The sequence below is a fragment of the Artemia franciscana genome, chromosome 5, assembly GCF_032884065.1.
Source record: "Artemia franciscana chromosome 5, ASM3288406v1, whole genome shotgun sequence".
Taxonomy (NCBI): Eukaryota; Metazoa; Arthropoda; class Branchiopoda; order Anostraca; family Artemiidae; genus Artemia; species Artemia franciscana.
Window position 1 is genome coordinate 47,838,516 of NC_088867.1, and position 24,168 is coordinate 47,862,683.

Below are 24,168 nucleotides of genomic sequence, written 5' to 3' on the forward strand. Positions count from 1 at the left end.
TTGTGGAAACCTGTCTACAGTTTATTCATTTCTGATGAATACAAGGTTACATTCCACAGACAACATACATTTAATGATCAACTGGCGGTAAAAGTGAACATTTACATCCTGATATAATCAAGGGTAAATTACATCTATTTCAAATTTAGCTGGCAGCAAATTCGACAAAATAATTCTAAATCCCTTCCTTTTAGTCTTGTCATAAGTGTTGCACCCGAACAATTTCGTCAGTAAGCTGACAAAGGGTAGCTGCAAAACTTGAATGCATATATTATAATTTTATGAATATTAATTTTGACTTGTCGACGGATTTTAATTTGGGCATGACAATAGAAACTAATTATCGACTCTGTCCGTTGCATGTTTTTTAAATAAAGTGAATTTGAATTTGAAACTTCGGCTTGCCTATCCAAAATAAATCTAATTCTCTTGAGGTGCTCTGTCTTCACGTTTATCATATAGCAAAACTGAGTCAATTAAAATTTCAACTCGATGTTCTATATTTAATGTGTTAATGTGTAACTAAATGCTTTAATGTGTAACTAAAGAAAAAAGGTCTGAACACTTTCTTGTTGCTGATACACAAAGAGCATTACCACAACTGTTTAAAGGATGACTATTCTAAACAAGACAACCCTGCATCTTGTACACCAAACTATTACAACTTTTCAAACAGGGACTGTTCCTGCAATGGTAAGTTCTTTATGACAATTGAAACTATATTTTCTACCTATTGATGTGTGTCTCACTAATAAACGCTGCTAATTCGAAAAGAAGAGAAATCTAATTAAAAAAAATTAACTTTCCAAAAAAATGCAAAAATAAATAAAAATGAAAACTCATTCCCTAATCATGCCTAGAATCTAAATATTATGTCTGCCTCAAGAATGAAGATCACATACAATTTAGAAGCTATGATTACAATCTGCATACTCAAAAAGATCACTTTCTCCAGTTTAATTTCTTTTGTCTACAGAAAGTTTTTACAGATGTGAAAACTTCTTCCACATGCATGTCGCTTAAAAAGTTTCTTTTTCAATGAAGTATTTAGGTATTTTGATAAAAGGGAGCAAGAAACAAAGCTATATACTTCAAAGCCCAAAATTCTCTATCCAGAATATAAAATCCCAATTTATCTTAGACACTAAGATTTTCTCACATTCAGCAAATTCAAAAGGTATTTCAACAACATGTTTTCTATGTGGCAAAAAAGTAATGGATAGAATTGAAAATTTTCACACTCATAGCATTCAAAAAGTGTTTTCTCTGCAAGATTTCTTTGGTGATTCAATAGATTAAAAACTAAAACAAAGCTTTGGGTACACAAATTACATTGCAAAGCTTTCTCCCCAGTGTGAGTTATTCAGTGCTGATTACTAGTGATCTTTTTTTTGCATAGTACCCAGTATGCGTTCTTTGGTGTCTAGATAATTCAGAACTAACATAGAAACGTCTTTCACATAGTTTACACTCGAATGGCTTTTCCCCAGTGTGCGTTCTTTGGTGTTTAAATAAATCATAATTAGTAGTGAAACATTTTTCACATCGTTGACACTCAAATGGTTTTTCCCCAGTATGTGTTCTTTGATGAATGCGTAAACTTGAATACCTGGTGTATCGTTTTTCACATACTTGACACTCATATAGTTTTTCCCCATTATGCGTTATTAGATGTGTAGATAAATCGGAACTAGACATGAAGCGACATTCGATTGGTCTTTCCCCAGTATGCGTTCTTTGATGTTTAGAAAAATCCGAAATAGTAGTGAATTGTTTTTCGCATACTTGACACTCAAATAGCTCCCCAGGATGTTTTCTTTGATGATGTCTATAAAATTCGGAAGTAGTTCTGAATCGTTTTTCACAAATTCGACACTCATAGGGTTTTTCCCCAGTATGAACTCTTTGATGTTTAGAAAAATCAGAACTAGTAGTGAATCGTTTTTCACATACTTGACAATTGAATGGATTCTCTTCAGTGTGAGTTCTTTTGTGTAAAGATAAAGCAGATTTACTTATATAAGATTTCTTACAAATTTCACACTCAAACGGTTTCTCCCCAGTGTGAGTTCGTCTGTGTACAGATAAAGTAGACTTGCGAGCAAAAGTTTTCTTACATACATCACATTCGAAAGGTTTTCCCATAGTCTGATTTCTTTCCAGTGGCAACACCTTTACCGAAAAACTTGATTCTTGTACAAGATTTTCATTTTCGGTGATATTATCTTCGGCAATTTCGCAAAGCTCAATCGCTAGTCCTTGATCAAAATCAAAATCCGTTTCTGGCTCAAGACATACATTGGTAGAACCTGGCGCAAAAGGTGCTCTGTAATCTTGCTTTGCTTGACAATCTTGGAACACCAAGTCCATAGTGATATCTAGAAAAAAAATAATCATACATATTTACAGAGGGGAGGGGGAGAACTAAATCCCTAATTTATTCTTAGGTAATTTAGGCAAAGAAGGAGGAGACAAGAATGCATTAATTAAAATTTTACCCATTTTCAATACCAAAAAATGGACATTGTAAGTATATCCAAGCAACAAACGTAATTTGAGAATTTCTAGAGTAATTTCGTTAATAATTTGATTGTAGGTTATCTACTCCTTGTGCCATACATTCAAATAAATCTGACCTATACTTGAAACGTCTTCCAACTGAAAATGTGTGCAAAATTATTGAGGAACTGGGCACTTTTATTGCATTTAGTTTAAGGTTCATTGAGTGTCTCAAAGGGCATTATAGAAAAAAAAAATCCGTTTTGATAATAGAGCTGCTCAGCTTTTTCTCACTCCTACTCCTTAAAATTGCTATAAAAACCAAATTAACATCTGTACAACACAGAAACCCCTATAGTGGTATGAACATCGAAATGCAAAGAAGACACTAACCGACGCGTTTCCAAGGAGAGAGTATACCCTCTTATAGAGAGAGCAGGATAATCAGTGGTAGAGTCAATTTATTTGTTTTATCAGAGGCAACGTTATAGCGCTGCCTATAGTAAAGACCATACGGCTCCAATGTTTTGTTATCATTTTGTTTTCCCAGAGGTAGTTCATATGGAAGGGGCGATCCTATAAACCTCACAGGGGGCTCGTTTAATTGAAATCAGATAGTGCCCTTTTTAAGATTTAAAAGTGATCAGAGGGTAACCAGCCCACACCCGCCTTTTCCCCCAAATGCATCAGATAAAATTTTGAGATAGGTATTTTGTTAAAAATAGTTCAAAAGTCAGATAGCAAAAACTCCGGTGTCGACACAATCTCCCAGAGCCCAGGGGCAGGCGTTGTAAAGTTATACTTGGAGGAGTCTCATTCAATTGGAGACCGTAAGTTTTAGTGCCTTTTTAAGAGTTAAAAGTGATCGGAGGGCAACTTACCCTCCGCACATTTTTTATCCAAATGCATCCAACAAAAAATTTGAGATAACCATTTTGTTAAAATTAGTTCCAAAATCGGATAAAAGACACCACGGTCGACACAATCCCCTAGGACCAGGGAGCAGGCGTTGTAAATTTTGCCCAGGAGGCAAAATTTACTTTTGCTTTAACAACGCCTTTTTACAGCAAAATTTACAACGCCTGCTCCTTGGTCCTAGGGGATTGTGTCGACCGTGGTGTCTTTTATCCGATTTTGGAACTAATTTTAACAAAAAGCGTTGTAAATATGGAGATGGTGCCTGTAAAAACTTCAGAGGGGACTCAATTTGATTAGAAAATAAAAATTCTAGTTCACTTTTAAGAGTAAAAAAAGATTAGAAGGAAACAAGCCCCCCCCCAACCTGTTTTCCAAAAAACTACTGATAAAAATTTGAGATAACAATTTTGTTAAAAATAGTTCAGAAGTCAGATAACAACAAGAGCTAACACCTCACTTGCGACGAGGTCGGAAGAGTCAAGAGCTCATATGTATGTCATCGTAAGTTAAAAATATCTCAATTTTTGTATTTTTTCCTCTCCCTTCATCCTTCCAGATGGTCGAATCGGGGAAAACGACTTTATCAAGTCAATTTGTGCAGCTCCCTGACACACCTACCAATTATCATCGTCCTAGCACATCCAGAAGCACCAAAATCGCCAAAGCACTGAGCCAAACCCCCTACCTCCCCCAAATAGAGCGGATCCAAGCCGGTTACATCAATCACGTATCTACCACATTGGCTTATTCTACCCACAAAGTTTCATCCCGATCACTCGACTCTAAGCTTTTTCCAAGATATCCGGTTTCCCCTTCCAACTCCCCCCAATGTCAACAGATCTGGTTGGGATTTGAAATAAGAGCTCTGAGACAGGTGTTCCTTCAAAATTTTCCCTAGTTTTTCCAAATTAACAACCCCCAGCTCCCCCAAAGAGAAGGGATCCGTTCCAATTGTATCAATCACGTATCTATAACTTGTGCTTAATCTTTCCATAAAGTTTCATCCCGATCTCTCCACTCTAAGCGTTTTCCAAGATTTCTAGTTTCCAAGACTTCTGTTTCCCCTCTCCAGCCCTCTATGTCCCCGGATCTGATTCGAACCAAAAATAGAGCATATGAGACATAAGATTCTACTATATATCACGTTTCATTCAGATCCGATCACCCATTCGTAAGATGCCTCGATTTTCACGTTTTCCAAGAATTCCAGTTTCCCCCTCCAACTCCCCACCCAATGTCATCGGATCTGGTCGGAATTTAAAATAAGAGTTCTAAAGCACAAGATCCTTCTAAATATCAAATTTCATTAAGATCTGACCACCCATTCATAAGTTACAAATACCCCATATTTTCTTAATTTTCCGATTTACTCCCCCTTCCCAAACACCACCAAAGAGAGCGGATCCGATCCGGCTACGTCTTCACGTATCTTGGACTTGAGCTTATTCTTCCCACCGAGTTTCATCCTGATCTCTCCACTTTAAGCGTTATCCAAGATTTCCAGTCCCCCTCCCCCTAATAACACTGGATCCAGTCGGGATTTAAAATAAGATATCTGAGTTACGAGGTTACCTACTCCTTCATAAGTTAAAAATAACTCATTTTTTCTAATTTTTCAGAATTAGCCCTCCCCCAACTCCACCAAAGAGAACGGATCCTTTCGGGTTATGTCGGTCATGAAGTTTCATGAAGATTCGATCACTTCTTTGTAAGTTAAAAATACGTAATTTTTTCTAATTTTTCAAAATTAATCCCCCCCCCCGATAGAGCGGATCCGTTCGAATTATGTAAATCACGTATCTAAGACTTTTGCTTATTTTTCCCACCAACTTTCATCCCGGTCCCTCCACTCTAAGCGTTTTCCAAGATTTTAGGTCCCCCAACTCCCCTCTCTCAACGTCACCAGATCCGGTCGGGATTTGAAAGAAGAGCTCTGAGACACGATAGCTTTCCAAACATCAAATTTAATTAAGACCTGATCTCCCGTCCGTAAGTTAAAAATACATCGTTTTTTGTATTTTTTTTCCGAATTAACCCCCCCCCCCAGATGGTCAAATCAGGGAAATGACTATTTCTAATTTAATCTGGTCCGATCCCTGATATGCCTGCCAAATGTCATCGTCCTAGCTTATCTTGAAGTGCCTAAACTAGCAAAACCAGGACAGACAGACACACCGACAGAATTTGCGATCGCTATATGTCACTTGGTTAAAACCAAGTGCCATAAAAACTCTGGAGTCAACACAACCCCCCAGAGTTCTGGGGCAAGTGTTTTAAGCTTTGCTCCAGGGAAATATATGTTTTTATGTATTGGAGATTGAAAGTTGTAGTTGTCTTTTCACGAGTCAAAAGTGATCAGAGAGTATCTATCACCCACACACACCCTCTTTTCCTCAAATCCGTCTGATCAAAATGTTTAGATAGTTATTAAGTTTGAAATAGTCCCATGATAAAATGATAGAATACTGGGGTTCAATGTATCCCCCTCTAGCCCAGGGGAGGGTTTTAACTTATGCCCAGGGTGGAAAAGGTTTTTATAGAAAAGGAGGTCGTATAGACTTCAGAGGGGACTCAAAAGATTAGAAACTGAAAGTTCTAGTTTCCTTTTTTCAGATTATTTATAAGAAAAGAGGGCTTGTTTGATTCTTAGTCTTAGGTGCTAGCTGTGCACTAAGATTAGGGAAAACAGGGCCACCAATGGAAGATTGTGCACAGCACTGGAGATACACTCTTTTGAAAACCTGAATGTAAATGATCATTTGATTCAGTTTAACATCTTTTTCAGCATTATTTCAAAATTACAACCCAATGTAACTTCCAAGCAAGTTACATCCCTTAGCCATTACTAAGATTTTGGAGATAGGCACTCATGACAAACTGGCTTTTCACATGGTCTTTTGATTCAATTTAACATCCACTGAAAGCTTCAACTCATTAACCAAGACTGCTTCTTGGGTATTACAGAATTGCAATTATGACAACCCTGACCCAGTGAGTTTTGTATGATTTAACTTAAAATCCTGGCAATAAGCTCTGGATTTTTCTTAGCTATATACCCTGAAATTTATACCCTTGGCCTTTTCAAGATATAGCAAATACGCCTTTATTACATCCTGGATGCATAAAGTGTCTTTTCATTTATATTAATATCCATATAACCTACCCTCTTCTGTTTCCCTTCTCTCCTGTCTTTTTTGCAAGATGGTCCAATTATGTCTATTGATCAACAGTGCCCAGAGAGTTTCTATCCAATACTTTTAGGTATTCCTAGGATATTGAAGATACGCACTTTTGACAAAATGGACTGAAGTGTCCTTTTACTTTTTTATCAGCCCTTTTAGCATTGAAAGTGTTGGCTTAAAGTAGCAAGGACATCAAAATGAAAACATTTTTGCCAAACGGATTCAGATTAAGTCTATCCACACTTGAAAACTAGTATTTCCAATGGTTTTTTTCATTTTTATTTTTATAAAATAATATACGTCGGTTTTATTGCACAAAAAGTTTCACCAGTGTTTCCACACCAAGCCATAAAAGCAATATGCAAAAACTAATTTGGTAAATGCAGTAATGTTTTTTTGCACTTAAAAATTCAAAGATGTTGCACAAAACTTCCAAGCAAATTATTTGAAGGAAGGTCTTTAGTTTTTTCTTGTGCAATATTTCATATTAATCATTCATACAGTAGTTTAATTGTTTATCTTGAATTAAATAAAAAAAATAGTTTTTTTAACCGAAAGTAAGGAGCGACATTAAAACTTAAAACGAATAGAAATTACTCCATGTATGAAAGGGGCTGTTCCCTTCTCAACGCCCCGCTCAAAGTTTGACTCTTTGACTCTCAAACGCTAAAGTTTGACTCTTTCTCTCAATTCTACTTTATTGAATAGTAAAAACTTTAGCGCAAAGAGCGGGGCGTTGAGAAGGGAACAGCCCCTTTCATACACGGAGTAATTTCTGTTCGTTTTAAGTTTTAATGTCGCTCCTTACTTTCAGTTAAAAAAAACTAGTTTTTCCTATTATTTATTTTCTGAACGTTTTAGAATTAATGCATGTTGGATTTTGGCTCTCCGCACATAAATTATTAAAATGAAATTTGCATATTAATTTGTTTGGCTAAATGGCTTTCTCTTAGTTTTGATCAGACAATTTTGAGAAAAAAGGGGTGGGGGAGGAGGCCTAGTTGCCCTCCAATTTTTTGGTTACTTGAAAAGGCAACTAGAGCTTTTAATTTTTAACGAACGTTTTTATTAGTAACAAATAAACGTAACTTAAGAATTAACTTACGTAACGAACTTTCATATTCTTGTTTTTTTATTATGTATATGAGGGGGCTTGTCCCCTCGTTAATATCTCACTCTTTACACTAAAGTTTAAATTTTGTCCTAGCTCTTTAAGAATGACCCCTGAATCAGAAAGGCCGAAAAATGAATAGTTGAAATAACTAAGAATACTTAAGCAATTTAGGAGGGGATGAACCCCTCATATGCGTAATAATTCTGTTCGTTTTAAGTTTTAATGCAGCTCCTTACTTTCAGTTGAAATTACTTTTTCATGTTTATTTTTTCATTGTTTTTTTTTACAGTAATGCTAGAACATCCTGAGCTCTTTTCATTGAATTTCTCTTTCCCCATCACATATTCCTCCAAGGAAAGATCCTCCCACATAGCCCCCTCCCCTCAACCCCCCCCCCCCAAACCGAAATAATCCCCCGGAAAAACGCCCTCCAATTTTTTGGTTACTTGAAAAGGCAACTAGAACTTTTAATTTTTAACGAACGTTGTAATTAGAAAAAAAATACACGTAACTTAAGAATTAACTTACGTAACGAACTTTTATATTCTTATATTTTTATTGCGTATATGAGGGGGGTTTGTCCCCTCGTTAATACCTCACTCTTTACACTAAAACTTAAATTTTGTCCCAGCTCTTTAAGAATGACCCCTGAATAAGAAAGGCCGTAATATAAATAGTTGAAATTACTAAAAATACTCAAGCGTAAAGAGCAAGGTATTTAAGAGGAGATGAACCTCTTATATGCGTAATAATCTCTGTTCATTTTAAGTTTTAATGCTGTTCCTTACTTTCAGTTGAAATAACTTTTTCATGTTTTTTTTTTTACGGTAATGCTAGAATATGCTGCTAATGCTAAATGCTAATGCTAAATGCCCCCCCCCCCCAAACCCCAAAAAAATGAAAAACGTCTATACATTTCCCAATTACCATTACTGTATGTAAACACCAGTTTTTTTACTGGTAAAAAAAAAACCATTTTAGTGTAAAAATACCTCGTTTTTTAACACCAAAGCTTAAGTTTTGTCCCAATTCTTTAAGAATGACCCCTGAATCAGAAATGGCCATAGAATAAATAGTTGAAATTATTAGAAATACTTTAGCATAAAGAGCGAGGTATTTAGGAGGAGAAGAACCCCTCATATGCATAATAATCTCTGTTTGTTTTAAGTTTTAATGCTACTCCTTACTTTCAATTGAAAAAAACTTTCATGTTTATTTTTTCATTGTTTTTTTACAGTAACACTAGCATATCCTGCGCCCTTTTCATTGAATTTGTCTTTTCCCATGACGTATTCCTCCAAGGAAAGATCCTCCCACACAGCCCCCTCCCCTCAACCCCCCTCAAACCGAAATAGTCCCCCGGAAAAACGTCTGTACGCTTCCCATAAACCATTACTGTATGTAAACACTGGTCAAAGTTTATAACTTGCAGCCCCTCTCCCGGGGACTGTGGGGAAGTAAGTCATCCCAAAGACATAGTTCTTATGGTTTTCGACTATGCTGAACAAAATGGCTACCAAAAAATTTGATCCGTTGACTTTGGGAGGAAAATGAGCGTGGGAGGGGGCCTAGGTGTCCTCCTATATTTTTGTCACTGAAAAAGGACACTAGAACTTTTCATTTCCGTTAGAATTGGGGAAATGAAGAATATCTTGCGACATTCTAGGACCACTCGGACGATACAATGACCCCTGGGAAAAAACAAAAAAACAAATAAACACGCAGCCGTGATCAGTCTTCTGGTAAAAAATAAGAAGTTCCACATTTTTGTAGATAGGAGCTTGAAACTTTTACAGTAGGGTTCTCTGATACGCTGTAGGCGATGGTGTGATTTTCGTTAAGATTCTATGACGTTTAGGGGTGTTTCCCCTATTTTTCAAAATAAGGTTAATGTTCTCAGGCTCGTGGCTTTTGATGACAAAGACTAAATTTGATGAAACTTTTATATTTAAAATCAGCATAAAAATCCGATTCTTTTGATGTATCTTTTAGTATCAAAATTCTGTTTTTAGAGTTTTATTTACTACTGATCCGGGTCGATCCTTACTACAGTTTGTTACCACGAACTGTTTGATCTGCTGTTAGCCAAACTATCCAAGGGTGAAACAAGGGTGGTTTCAATCTGCCTTTATTACATTAGAACGTGTCGTGTCTTCATTTCTCTAATTGGTTTCTATAACGATAAGATATATTTAGTATTTATACTTTATGTGATACAAGTCAAGCAATAAGAGGGAAACTTTTAGAATAAATATTTGGAAATGACAAAATGGTACACTTCTTTCCAATTCCTATTCTTCTAACAAGAGCTAAAAGCTCGTATGGCACTTGTGACGAGGTCAGAAGACCAAAGAGCCAAGATCTCATATGGTACGAGCTCTAGCGAAATTCTAAGAATCAATACATTGCTTTAAAAGCAAAATCATAGGCTTAGTGCCGGTTGGGATTTAAAATAAAAGCTCTGAGTCACGGGGTCCTTCTAAATATCCAATTTCATTGAGATCCGATTACCCCCTCGTAAGTTAAAAATACCTCAACGTTTCTAATTTTTCCTCTCCCTTCAGCCCCCCCCCAGATGGTCGAATCGGGGAAAACAACTTTATCAAGTGGATTTGTGCAGCTCCCTGACACGCCTGCCAATTTTCATCGTCCTAGCACGTCCAGAAGCACCAAACTCGCCAAAGCACTGAACCCCACCACCTAACTCTACCAAAGAGAGCGGATCCAGTCCGGTTACGTCAATAACGTATTTAAAACATTTATAAGCTTTTCCAAGATTTCCGGCTTCCCACCTCCAACTCCCCCAATATCAAAAGATCTGGTCGGGATTTTAAATAAGAGCTATGAGACATGAGTTTCTTCTAAATATCAAATTTCATTAAGATCCGGTCACCCGTACTCAAGTTAAAAACACCTCAATTTTTCTGATTTTTCCAAATTAACAACCCCCAGCTCCTTCAAATAGAACGGATCCGTACCAATTATGTCAATCTAGTATCTATAACTTATGCTTATTCTCCCCATCAAGTTGCATCCCCATCTCTCAACTCTAAGGGTTTTCCAAGATTTCCAGTTTCCAAGATTTTTTCCCCCTACATGTCCCCGGATCCCATTTGAATTAAAAATGGAGCATCTGAGACATAAGATTTTTCTATATATCAAGTTTCATTAAGATCCGATCAAGTATTCGTAAGATACCTTGATTTTCACGTTTTCCAAAAATTCCGGTTTCCCCTTCCAACTCCCTTTAATGTCACCGGATCTGGTCGAGATTTAAAATGAGAGTTCTGAAGTACACGATCCTTCTAGATATCAAATTTCACTAAGACCTGATCACCCGTTCGTAAGTTACAAATACCTCATTTTTTCTATTTTTTTAAATATCCCCCCCCCCCTCAACTCCACCAAAGAGAGCGGATCCAGTCCGGTTATGTCAGTCACCTATCTTGGACTTGTGCTTTTCTTTCTACCTAGTTTCATCCTGATCTCTCCGCTTTAAGGTTTTCCAAGATTTCCGCCCCCCCCCCGCCTAATGACACTGGATCCGGTCGGGATTGAAAAGAAGAGCTCTGAGACAAGATATCCTTCTAAACATTGAATTTCATTAACATCCGATCACTCCTTTGTAAGTTAAAAACACCTAATTTTTTTATTTTTCAGAATTAACCCTTTTCCCCCAACTAACCCAAAGAGAGTGGATCCTTTTTGGTTATTTCAATCACGTATCTAGGACTAATGATTATTATTACCACCAAGTTTCATCCCGATCCCTCCACTCTAAGCGTTTTCCAAGATTTTATGTCCCCCAACTCCCCCCAATGTCACCGGATCCAGTCGGGATTTATAATAAGAGCTCTGAGACACGATATCCTTCCAAAATCAAATTTCATTAAGATCTGATTACTCCTTCGAAAGTTAAAAATAGCTCATTTTTGCTAATTTTTCAGAATTAACCCCCCCCCCCAACTCACCCAAAGAGAGAGGATCCGTTTCGGATATGTCAGTTACGTATCTAGAACTTGTCCTTATTTTTCCCACCAAGTTTCAGCCCGATCCCTCAACTCTAAGCATTTTCCAAGATTTTGCCACCCTCCAATTCCCCCAATTTCACCGGACCCAGTCAGGATTTAAAATAAGAATTCTGAGACACGTTATTCTTCCAAACTTCAAATGTCATTAAGATCCAATCACTCCTTCGTAAGTTAAAAATACCTTAGTTTTTCTAATTTTCAGATTTAACCCCCCCCCCCCAACTCCTCCAAACAGAGAAGATCCGTTCCGGTTAAGTAAATCACGTATCTAGGACTTCTGCTTATTTTTCCCACCAAGTTTCATCTCGATCCCTACATTCTGAGGGTTTTCCAAGATTTTAGCCCCCCCCCCCCACTTGGTTAATACCAAGTGCCATAACAAGATATTCTGGTTAGCCTTTGTTTACCCACAACCACTAATAGCTGTGTTTTTCTTCTGTTACATCAGGAGTTATGCTTTCTAGAACTTCATGATGATATATTTTGTGGCTCTTTTTCTGTTGATTTTTAACAAATGTTTTTTATTTCTAAAATTGGCAAGTAACAAACAAAACTTGTAAACACAAAACTAAAATTTAAGATCATCATTGTTGAGCAAATTTTTTATCAAACAACGTCTTGTACTTTAATATCCAAAAACGTTCCTGAGATTTGCCTGATTCATTCTATTGCAATCAAAATATTCATACTGTCTTTTCTTTTAGTTTAAGTTCCAACAATCCAACTTTCAGAGAATGCTTATCCCCTGGTTTAGTTGAATTTGGTGTGTTTAGTTGAAATTTTCAACTAAACACCCATAGATGTGTAAAAGACCTATGGAAGACCATAGACATGGAAGGATATGGTGAGTGGTTTTTTTTTAATTATCTGCCTTAATATTCCCTGATAGCTTTCTCCTGACGGTTCCTGACATCTTTTGGAAAATACGAGTAAATTTTTTTTTCAATTTAGTTCAACATTTTGCTCGACTTTCCTGGTATTTTCAGCAAGGTAGCATAAGATGCCAATATCCCTTAAATCATGGATAAAATCTTTAATTTTACTTCCCTTGGCCATTCTTGATATATTACATACAAATTATTCTTACAACCTGGGTACACATGCAAATTTTGATTTATTCAACATTTCATAACAGTTTCAACTTGATAACTTTAGCTGTTGATTAGGCACTATCGTTAACCCCCCTCTGATTACTCTAACAGTCCGTTCATCTGATTTAAAATGCCCCTCAAAATTCCTTGACAGTTTTAGCTCAATACCCATATCTGTTTTAGAGGTATTGCGGATGCTCCACTATAATTCCTGCAACACAAAGCCGTTTAAATTAGTTCCCAAACATCTTAATAGATTTAATCATTGCTGAAATATTGCAAAAACACTATGTTAATAAACACCCTTCTTATCTTTCCCTGAAAGTTTCAAAATAAAAACTCTAAACTTTTTAAACAAAATGGTTCAGCAAAATTGACCAAATGTCTTTGATAGTTATGAAGGGTAGGATTGATCAAATGTCGTTGATAGTTACGAAGGGTAGGAGGATGTATAAAAGGGCAGAAGAATGAGCCTGGTTGCCTCTAATCACTTTTAACTCTTAGTAAAGACATTACAACTTCAAACTTCGAATCTCAAAGTCTCAACTATCACCTCGTCCATATGAAGTTGCCCCTAATCACTTTTAACTCTTAGTAAAGACATTACAACTTCAAACCTCGAATCTCAAAGTCTCAACTATCACCTCGTCCATATAAAGCTGCCCTTAATCAATTTTAACTCTTAATAAGGGCATTATAACTTCAAACTTCGAATCTCAAAGTCTCAACTATCACCTCTTCCATATGAAGTTGCCCCTAATCACTTTAAACTCTTAGTAAAGACATAACAACTTCAAACTTCGAACCTCAAAATCTCAACTATTACCTTTTCCATATGAAGCTGCTCTAGGGGAAAAATCATAAGAAATTGTTAATTAAATAATACAACAAAAGCCTATGGCTCTTTTTAAAGGTAAAACTAGAGCATTGCCAACAATTCTCAAGGATGTGATATCTTCCTAAAACCAAATTAATGCACAATTTCCTGGGTTCTATACTAACTTTCTTCTGTTAATTCCTGTTAGACCTCACCATGGAAAAAAGTGCGGTAGCAAAGTACCATTGCTACTTAGCAATTTTTAAGTTCATTGGCAGATTTTGTCCAAAAATAACACTTTAAAACATAAAACTAATTTTTGCTGAAAGCAAAGCTGTAAAAAAACAAGTTGTGCTAAAAAGTGTCAGCAGATTTTGGAATTCTGCTAACAACAGATTTGGAACTTTGTCCATGCTCGGTTGGAACCCAACCCCCCCCCCCCCCGCCCCTTCCAAAGTAAAATTCTGACTTAAAACAGGGTTAGATCACTTTTGGTAGTTTTTCGTTTCAACCACAGGGGTTTGCACAATAACCATAAGGAACACTAGGCATAGCTGATCTGACCATGATCCTCATTTGCTGCTCCACCATTATTCCATAATAGATCCTAGATATTTGAACTTTTCAACTCTGTCAATAGGATTTGTATCAGCATGTATTAATGAGTTGCTATCATTGTTAGTTGAAAGGTGTTTAGTTTTTGGGATGCTGATTGCAAGACTTCCCATGTCTGCAGTAGCTGCTGCTGTTTATGCTATTTCTATCACTTTAAGTGCTCAGTCAGATGGGAGAGTAGCCTTACCAGTATATTATAGGTCAGTAGCTCTTTTTTGGCTGAAAATGCAACACCATCTTCTTTATCAAAATTTTTATCGAGTTTCCAGTGAAACAAGGTTGATTTCGATCTTGGTTACATTGGAATGTGTCATATCTCCATTTCTTTTATTGGTTTCTATAGTGAAAAGATTAATTTAGTGTTCAAGCTTTACGTGATACAAGTCAAGCAATAAAAGTGAAACTAATTTATTTACCAATGACAATTATTGGCTGTGTCTTCCTGCTGTTACAGCAATCAGGAGTTATGCTTTCTAGAAACTCCATGATGATGTATTATGTTGCTCATTTTGAAAAAAAAAATATAATCAGCAAGTACTTGTAAAAAATCAAAATGAAAATTTAAGACCTTCATCACGATTGTATGAATTTTTGATTAAACAATGTCTTTTGTGCTTTAATACCCAAAAAATTCCTGAAATTTGGCTGATTAATTCTATTGGAAAACATAATTTTTTTTCATTTAGCTTGACTTAAACCTATCCAACTTTCAGAGAATGCTTATCCCCTGACAGTTTCAATTTAACACCACAAATATACCAGACATATGATGAAATCTTTTTGAATATCTGGATAATTTTTTTTCAATGTAGTTCAACATTCTGCTCAGATTACCAGATATTTTCTGTCGGCAACCATTGCCATAAGGTTCAAATATTCCCTTAAATCATAGACGAAAGCTTTAATTTTAGCTCCCTTAGTTATTCCTGATATATTGCATACAAACCCTTCTTTTAGCCTAGGTGAATATACAGCTTTTGATTTATTCAACATTTTCTATGAGTTTAAACCTGATAATATTAGCTTTTAATTACACAGTCATCAAGCCGCTCTTATAAACTGACTATTCCAAACGTCCTTTTATCTTATTCAAAATCCCTTTCAACATTCCCTGAAAGTTTCAGCTTAATATGCTTATCTGTTTTTGAAGCATTTCAGACGCTCCTTTATGATTGTCGTAACAGTATTATTTAAATTAGTTCCCAGATAACTTAATAGGCTTAGTAATTACTAAGATATTGCAGATATCCTATTTGAATGAAAGTTCCAAAATAGAACTCTACACTGACACTGCCAAAAATTTGATGAAATTTCTTTGATACTTAAGAAGAGTAGGGAGAGGTATAAAGAGGGCAAGAGAGGGGACCTGGATTCCTACAATCACTTCTGACTCTTATTAAAGACACTGTAACTTTAACTTATAATTCCAAAGTTTAAAATATAACTTCTTCCATATGAAGTTGCTGTAGGGGAAAATCATAAAAAATTTATAATTAAATAATACAAAGAAGGCTTATGGACCTTTACTATAGGTAATACTAGGATATTGTCTCCAATTCTCAAAATATGATATCTTTGTAAAACCAACTTTATTCACAATTTCCTGGGTTTTATGATGACTTTCTTCTGTTTGTTCCCATTTACCCCCCCCCCCCCTAGAAAAAGAGGGGTAGCAAAGTAGCAGTGCTGCATGGCAGTTTCCAAATTTATTAGCAGATTTTGTCTGAAAATACCATTTTTAGACATAAAATAGTTTTTGCTCAAATTAGAGCTGTCAAAACACAAACTCTGCTGATAAAGTGTCGGTAGATTTTGGAATTCTGTCAAATTCTGCTAGTGGCAGCTTTGCACCTTTGTCTATAACTGGTTGGATCCCCCTCTGATATCTTTCCGTTGTAAAATTCAAACTTAAAACAGGGTTAGATGACATTTGATAGTTTTCTTTAATTTTTAATTTTTGGTAGTTTTCTTTTTAATTTCTTTTCTTTAAGTACTACCTGATCATATGGAGTAAAGACTTATTCCCATTTTAAATCTGTTTGGTTCTGACTTTCAATACTAATTATATATGCCTAGTGGACGTGCTTTGGGTTACCATAGTTTAAAAATCACTAAGCTATTCTGATAAAAATAAATGACAAGTTGACATATAAACAAACAAAAATGACTCCTTTGCAGTTTCCACAAGGGCCCAACCAATATGGATTTTGGAGTACAATACCAATAATGATATACTGGTATTGTACTGAAACAATCCCAATATCATTTGTCAATCTTTTCCAATCTGTAAAAAACCTTACATGAAGTTTAAACCCTGAATTGTCTACCCATATTCAAACTTACATGTTTCTCCCTGGTCTATTAAACAAAAAGAACAGCCTCAATAATTCAAATAATGCAATTTGACTCATTTAGAAAAACACTTCAACCAAATGAATTCTAGTTTGGATAGTAAAACTAACTTAAGCCAGTTTAGTTATATTCACAGAAATGCATGAAAACCTGACTGAAAAAAGTGTAAGAAATTTATTGACATTATTTATTCGAAACCCCAATTACAGTAGTAGGAATTCGCATTTAATATTTAACATATCAATTTGAAAACTTTACATTGATATGATTTGGTCTCTTACAAATAAATACATGCTAGACACACTGGGTTACAAGGTGAAGCTACGGTCTTTAGCTTGGAGGAGTTCTCAACAAAGTTGTCCAGTTTGCTGACAAATGTGAATACATATGCTAAATATCCTAATTTTTGTAGATGTTGGCATAAAGTACTAACACCTTGGGACTTCTCCCTCTAACCCACCTTATCTCACCCTGAATAGATTTAATTGTTTTAATCAACTGAATCTTAAGTCTTTCACCTATCAGAGAGAAATTTTGAGATTATTGTATTCAAATTATTATTTGAATATGCTAAGATGAAATTGAGCATTCTTGAATTTACCATAAATTTTGAACATTGCTGCAGCACCAAGGATGGATTGACAAATGTTAGACCATATAGTCCATGCAGACCAGTAGACCATGGTCAGAATTAGCTGCTAGCACTGGTCACAAGAACTGGACAAGCAACAGTTACCTGAATAAATCTGGTGTCATTATCAGGAAAAGTTGTGCATAAAAAAAAGATAGGCCAATATCCACTAATGACTCTGACCCCCATATTACTTAGGCCATAGCTTGCAAAAATTATTTTTGAAAAAAAAAACAAGGACTAAGAGTTCATATGGCACTTGTAACAACGTCAGAAGAGACAAGAACCAAAAGCTACTTCCCAGCAAGTTTCACTTGTAACAACGTCAGAAGAGACAAGAACCAAAAGCTACTTCCCAGCAAGTTTCATTACGATTTCTCCAATCCAAGCTTTTTCCAAGATTTCCGGTTTCCCTCTCCAACTCCTCCCAATGTCACCTGATCTGGTCAGGATTTAAAACAAGTACTCTCAGACACGAGGTCCTTCTAAATATCAAATTTCATTAAGATCCTATAACCCGTTTGTAAGTTAAAAATACTTCATTTTTTCCAATTTTTCCAAATTAACCATCCATCCACTCCCCTCCCCCCAGATGGTCAAATCAAGGAAGCAACTTTTTCAAATTTAATCTGGTCGGGTCCCTGATATGTCTGCCAACTTTCAGTAATCGCCAAATTGATAACGCATCTAATTTAGTTTTGGTTCTTCTTCATGTAAAAATTGGCCTGCCAACTTTCACTGTCCTGGCTTATCTGGAAGGGCCCAAACGAGCAAATCCACCCAACTCCCCAAAAGAGATCGGAACTGGCCTGGTTATGTCAATAACGTATCTAGGATATGTACGTATTCTTTCCACCAAGTTTCATCCCAATCTCTACACTCTAAGCATTTTCCAAGATTTCCAGTTTTCCCCTCCAACTCCCCCAATAATGTCACCGGATCCGATCAAGATTTAAAATAAGAGCTCTGAGACACGAGATCCTACTGTATATATATATATATATATATATATATATATATATATATATATATATATATATATATATATATATATATATATATATATATATATATATATATATATATATATATATATATATATATATATATATATATATATATATATATATATATATATATATATATATATATATATATATCACATTTCATTAACATCTGATCACCCATTTGTAAGTCAGAAATACCTCATTTTTCAAATTTTTCTGAATTTCTCTCCGAATTCTTCCAAAATTTTTCACGATATCTCCACACTAAGTGTTTTCCAAGATTTCCAGTTTCCTCCTCCAACTCCCCAAATATCACCAGATCTGGTCAGGATTTAAAATAAAAGCCCCTAGTTATGAGGTCCTTCTAAATATCAAATTTCATTAGGATCTAATCACCTGTTCATAAGTTAACAATAGGCTACCCCATTTTTCTAATTTTTCCAAATTACTGAACAAGGTCCCCATCCCTCAACTCCCCCAAAGAGATCGGATCCGGTTCAATTATGTCAGTCATGTATCTAGGAATTGTGCTTGTTCTTCCCACCAAGTTTCATCCGAATCTCTCCATTGTAAGTGTTTTCCAGGATTCCCAGTCCCTCCTAACTCCCCCAATGGCACTGGATCCAGTCGAGATTTAAAATAAGAGCTCTGAGCCACGAGGTCCTTCTAAATATCAAATTTCAGTAGGATCTAATCACCTGTTCATAAGTTAAAAATAGGCTACCTCATTTTTTCTGATTTTTCCAAATTACTGAATAAGGTCCCCATCCCCCAACTCCCCCAAAGAGATCAGTCTGGTCCGATTATGTCAGTCATGTATCTAGGACTTGTGCTTATTCTTATCACCAAGTTTCATCCCAATCTCCACTTTAAGTGTTGTCAAAGATTTCCAGTCCCCCCCCCAAACTCCCCCCAATGGCACTGGATTTAAAATAAGAGGTCTGAGTTAGATGTTCCTTTGGAATATCAAATTTCATTAAGATCCTATCACTCGTTTGTAGGTTAAAAATACCTCATTTTTTCTAATTTCTCCAAATTAACCTCTCCCCAACTTTCCCAAAGAGAGCAGATCTGTTCCAGTTATGACAATCACATATCTAGGTCCTGTGCTTATTCTTCCAACCATGTACCATCAGGATCTCTCCACTCTAAGCATTTTCCAAGATTTCTAATTTCCTCCTCCAACTTCCCCTCGTGTCACCAGATCCAGTCAGGATTTGAAATAAAAACTCTGAGACATCAGATTCTTCTAAATATCAAATTTCATTAGGATCCAATTGCCTGTTTACATATTAAAAACAGCTAATTTATTATATTTTTTACAAGTTACTGAATTAGATCCCTGCCTCCCCCTCCCAACTCCCCCAAAGAGAGTATATCTGGTCCTGTTAAAGAATTTTTCAAGATTTCAGGTTTCACCCTCCAAATTCCCCCAATCTCACTGGATCCAGTCGGGATTTAAAATAAGAGCTCTGGGACACAATATCATTCTAAATATCAAATTTCATTAAGATCTGATCACCTATTTGTAAGCTAAAAATACCTCATTTTTCCTAACTTTCTTGAATTAACCATCCCCCCAATCCCCCAAAGATGATCAAATTGGGGAAGAACTATTCCTAATTTAATAAGGTCTGGTCCCTGATATGCCTACCAAATTTTCGTCACCCTAGCTCATCTGGAAGTTCCCAAACTAGCAAAACAGGGACCAACAGACCAACAGAAACAACAACTGCGATATGTCATTTGGTAATTACCAAGTGCCAAAAAAAAAACATTTCACATAAACTGGCTCTTGATATTCTCCCACAAAGGATTCTGAAAAACTAGCAATAAAAACAGGATCAGGAGCAGAAAAATTTGTCTTTGGCCTGCAATAAATCAAATAATACTAAAACTAAGAAAGATACCAATAGTCTTTTATTGTTCATGAAATACATAAGTTCTATTATATACTTTTGCATTTATGAAATATCCAGTATGAAACTTATGCAGATTTTACAAGCCTAAAGTACATTAAAAGAATTTAAGATGTTTAATTAACATCAGTTATGTAACAGTGCATTATAATTATTGCAATTTTTCTGGTGTAATGTTACAAGGAATCATACTATTCAGGAATTAGACTTCTCAAGAAATTGTATTTTCATGATATTTGATTTTGAAATTTATCCTTTTAAAAGAGTTGGTCATTACAAATGAATATTGCACCATTGAAATATTCATGGTTAAAAATAGTATATACAATAATTAAAGTCTCTACCTTTAAAAACAATTAAAATCACTTATTACATAGAAGCACTGAAATACCACCTTTATTGCTGCAAAGCAAATAAATATTTAAAAAAATATCAACCTCGCCTGAACATGGGTTATCACAGGTCCAAAAATGGATCCTAACTTACTAGACTGTCAATTCTGGTATAGAAGAGTCTTTTTATACTTTTGTGGTTCTAAACTAGTTATTAATGACATGCTAAATATTTATGATAATAAGACAGGCCAAAACTCAGATTAATATCACCATTCCATCAAAAAATTTTATGTCCTTTTTCAAATATAAATCTAGATAGAAACACATTTATATTCAGGTTTCAAAGTAGCCTAAAATCTTCAAAAAAAATAAAAATCTTTGACTACGTTAATTAAACTGTAGTCAACCAGGAAATGGCTAACAAAAACCATATTTAGTATTATGTTAGGATTCTAAGCAATCTTACTGAATATGGTGAAGAAGACAGGATTCTGCAAGTATATTTTTACAATAGACTCTGCTGAATTTACAAAATTTTGAATTCAAGTAAACTTGTTAACAGGTACAAAAAACACAATATGTTATAAGTTCCATAAGTTAGCCAAATGAACACTAAGCTTTCAAATTTCTTTCTTGTGAGCATATGTAGTACCACATAAGATTCAAAAATATAAACAAATATGTGAGGAGCTCTTTCTCTCTACATAAACAGTTACAAGGAAGCACATCAAGAGACAGTAAGTAGAAATAGTAAGAAGTATGAAATGCAGATGACTATACAAATATATATAATAGAAACAAAAAGAATATAAAAACAAATGAGAAAGATACAAGTTAAAAAAAATAAGATGAAAATACATTTTAGAGAATATTTAGTTTGAACTGTTTTTCATTATATTCTCATTATTAAAATAATCCTACTCTTCCAATAGGTTAATATTTATTTATGATTGGACATGATTATTTTCATAGAGATTATCTTTTCACATTGTCTTCCAATAGTCTTGATTTTGAATCATAGAACAACCTTTAGAATAAGCTTCCATTTTCAATTTAGAACACCATTGAGAAACAAAAGAATTATTTTGTGCAACAATCAACTAAGTTTTAGGAAGGTCTTATCTCAACTCCTCAAGTATGAATATATTCTATTCATTGACATGGCTGAGTACAATTTAATATTAACCAACAAACTGCAAGGAGGAAAACTAAGAAGTGAATATCAGATTCATCTAGCAGTAAAAGTTAGCAACAACCAAAGTGAGAATACCTTAAGGGGATACAGTACTTCAAATAAGTTTATGAGCCTCAGTGTTGGTAACCCTAAAAAACTCCTCAAACAAGAATGCACTTCATTTATTGACATGGCTGTACTGTGCTATTTAATATTAACCAACAAACTGCCAGGAGGAAAACTGAGAAGTGAATATCAGATTCATTTAGTGGTACAGGTTAGCAACAACCAAGGTAAGAATACCTTGAGGGGATGCAGTACTTCAAATAAGCTTATGAGCCTTAGTGTTGGGTAGCCCTAAAAAAGACAAAGGCCCCTATAGCATATTTTATAAGATAACAAAAACAAAGATTCTAACTTTCTGATGATGTGAATTTATTCAATTTAAATATCCATTGCATTAAATGTGGCTACTTATTTAGGCAGTGCTATTGCACTGTCTATGATTAGGGGTAAACTTCCATAAGTTAGAATATATATAGAAGTCATTTAATTTAACAAAAACCATTTAAAGCCAAATACATGGCCAGCTTTAAAATACAAGTGGGGAGGAGCAGAATAATGCATGTAAATAGGCTAGGGTATAGTGGTAACTTTTGTGCTGATTTAAAAGCTAAAGAAAGAATGAAAAAGGTATACAAAAGAGGCTCTCCAGATGGTGACATGCTATTAAGGGGGAATGCATTTTTAGATTACTTACTTTTAATTCATTTTTATGGTTTCAACAATTTATTCTAAGTCTCCAAGGTAAATTTATAGCAAACAGTATTACTGGCTTTCATATAAAGTGAATATACCACTTGATGCCTTTTCATTTATGCTCTCTACAAATATAATAATTGCTTCTACTCGAAATTCAGATTTAAGCACTTTTAGACCTCTTAAAAATGACCTAAATATGGGGTACAAAAAAGGCTAAGAAAATTGGTCTCAAACCTCAAATTCCTTATAACATTGATCTCAAACTTACTGTTTCATTACAAATCCATTTTTTTTAATGTTATATAATCCATAAGCACTGATTTTCTAATATTAGTTTGGATGAATTAATTTTTCCAATGTGATGATGTTTTCTTCTTCATTGACATCAAATTTTAAATAAAAGCATGTGTTTTTGGTCGAAAATATGAAAGCCAGCTATTACAAATGTCAGTTATACTGTTTGCTATAAATTACCTATATTAAACACAGCAATGGCTAGTATACATATATAATATATGCTATACTTTACCCCACCCCCCTGATGTGCAAATATATAGCCCAAATTTGTTTCTATTACAGATTTGTGATTTCAAATATCTTATTATTTTTTAAAAAACAACTGAAAACACATGCTTTGATTGAAATTTTGGTGACAAGGAAGAAGAAAACGCCATAACATTGATAAAATTTATTTATCCAATTTAATTTTGGAAAATCAGTGCTTGTGGATAGTATAAGATTAAAAAAAAATGGATTTATAATGAAATGGTAAGTTTGAGTCCAATGTTTAAAATTCTGAGACCAATGTTTTAAGCCTTTTTTATAACATGTAATTAGGTCATCTTTGAGAGGTCAAAAAGTGCTTAAATCTAAATTTCCAGTAGAAGCAATTATTATATTAGTAAAGAGCATAAAAAAGGCATTGAGTAGTATATTCACTTTATATGAAAGCCAGTAATAATGTTTGCTATAAATTTACTGTCTCTAATCCTTTTTCTCTCATATAAGAATAGGCTAAAAAAAAAAGATAACCAAAACAATGATGGAATTAATATTCTATGATAGGCAATTCAGTAAGCGTCAACAAACTATATTTTCTAGTTCTTTCTGATTTTTATCAGTTTTGGAATAAGTTTACATCAATTATTGTTTTAGCTTATTTTATATGGCTAAGAGCCATATGAGACCATTACAGGGGTGCTGGAGATGAATTATCAAAAGTATGGGCAAAACAATATAAATGAACATAAATAAATATATCTAAAAGTACCCTCGTTTTTAATCAGGATAGCTGTCTGTGATTAGGCACTGTCAAGTAGGCCTACTGGAAGTTCTAGTCTACCCTATAGAATAAAAAAAACTGATGGTAGCTTTGTCTAGCCTAGTAGGCATACTTTCATCGGCTTCGCATTTGTTTTGGTTAATAGATATATAAAAAAAACAGGAATTTACACAGAAAGTGACTTTTGATCCAGATTAGTGGTTAATGTAATGATTCACTAAATGATTTATATTCTTTTCTTATCTAGGATAAAGGCATAGTTGTCCCAAATACGAAAAAAAAAATTAATTTTCTCTTATAAAAAAAATATTCAAAAGGCCAATTGCCGGTGAACGACTTTATTCTTACCGAATAGGTCCACACCAGTTAAGGGGTTTTTATGCCTACATATCTTTGTGTTAAACCAGTGCATTCTTATGCCTTAATTTTGGTGAATCTA

The 24,168-nt window shown here is 34.8% G+C and overlaps 1 protein-coding gene across 3 annotated transcripts; it reads right to left on the reverse strand.

The window, feature by feature from the left end:
- Window positions 1-24,025, reverse strand: LOC136027511 (zinc finger protein 180-like). Of its 3 annotated transcripts, none has more exons than XM_065704827.1 (3): window positions 23,900-23,966; window positions 14,455-14,604; window positions 1-2,378 (listed from the first exon to the last, which is right to left on the reverse strand). In XM_065704827.1, the coding sequence occupies exon 3, from the start codon at window positions 2,368-2,370 to the stop codon at window positions 1,360-1,362; it is 1,011 nt and encodes a 336-aa protein (XP_065560899.1). In that variant the 5' UTR covers window positions 2,371-2,378; window positions 14,455-14,604; window positions 23,900-23,966; the 3' UTR covers window positions 1-1,359. The 3 variants fall into 3 exon arrangements, with proteins under 3 accessions (XP_065560899.1, XP_065560897.1, XP_065560898.1); XM_065704825.1 differs by lacking the exon at window positions 14,455-14,604 and adding an exon at window positions 17,221-17,355 and having other exon boundaries at window positions 23,900-23,955; XM_065704826.1 differs by lacking the exon at window positions 14,455-14,604 and having other exon boundaries at window positions 23,900-24,025.
- Between the last annotated feature and the right edge of the window lie 143 nt (window positions 24,026-24,168).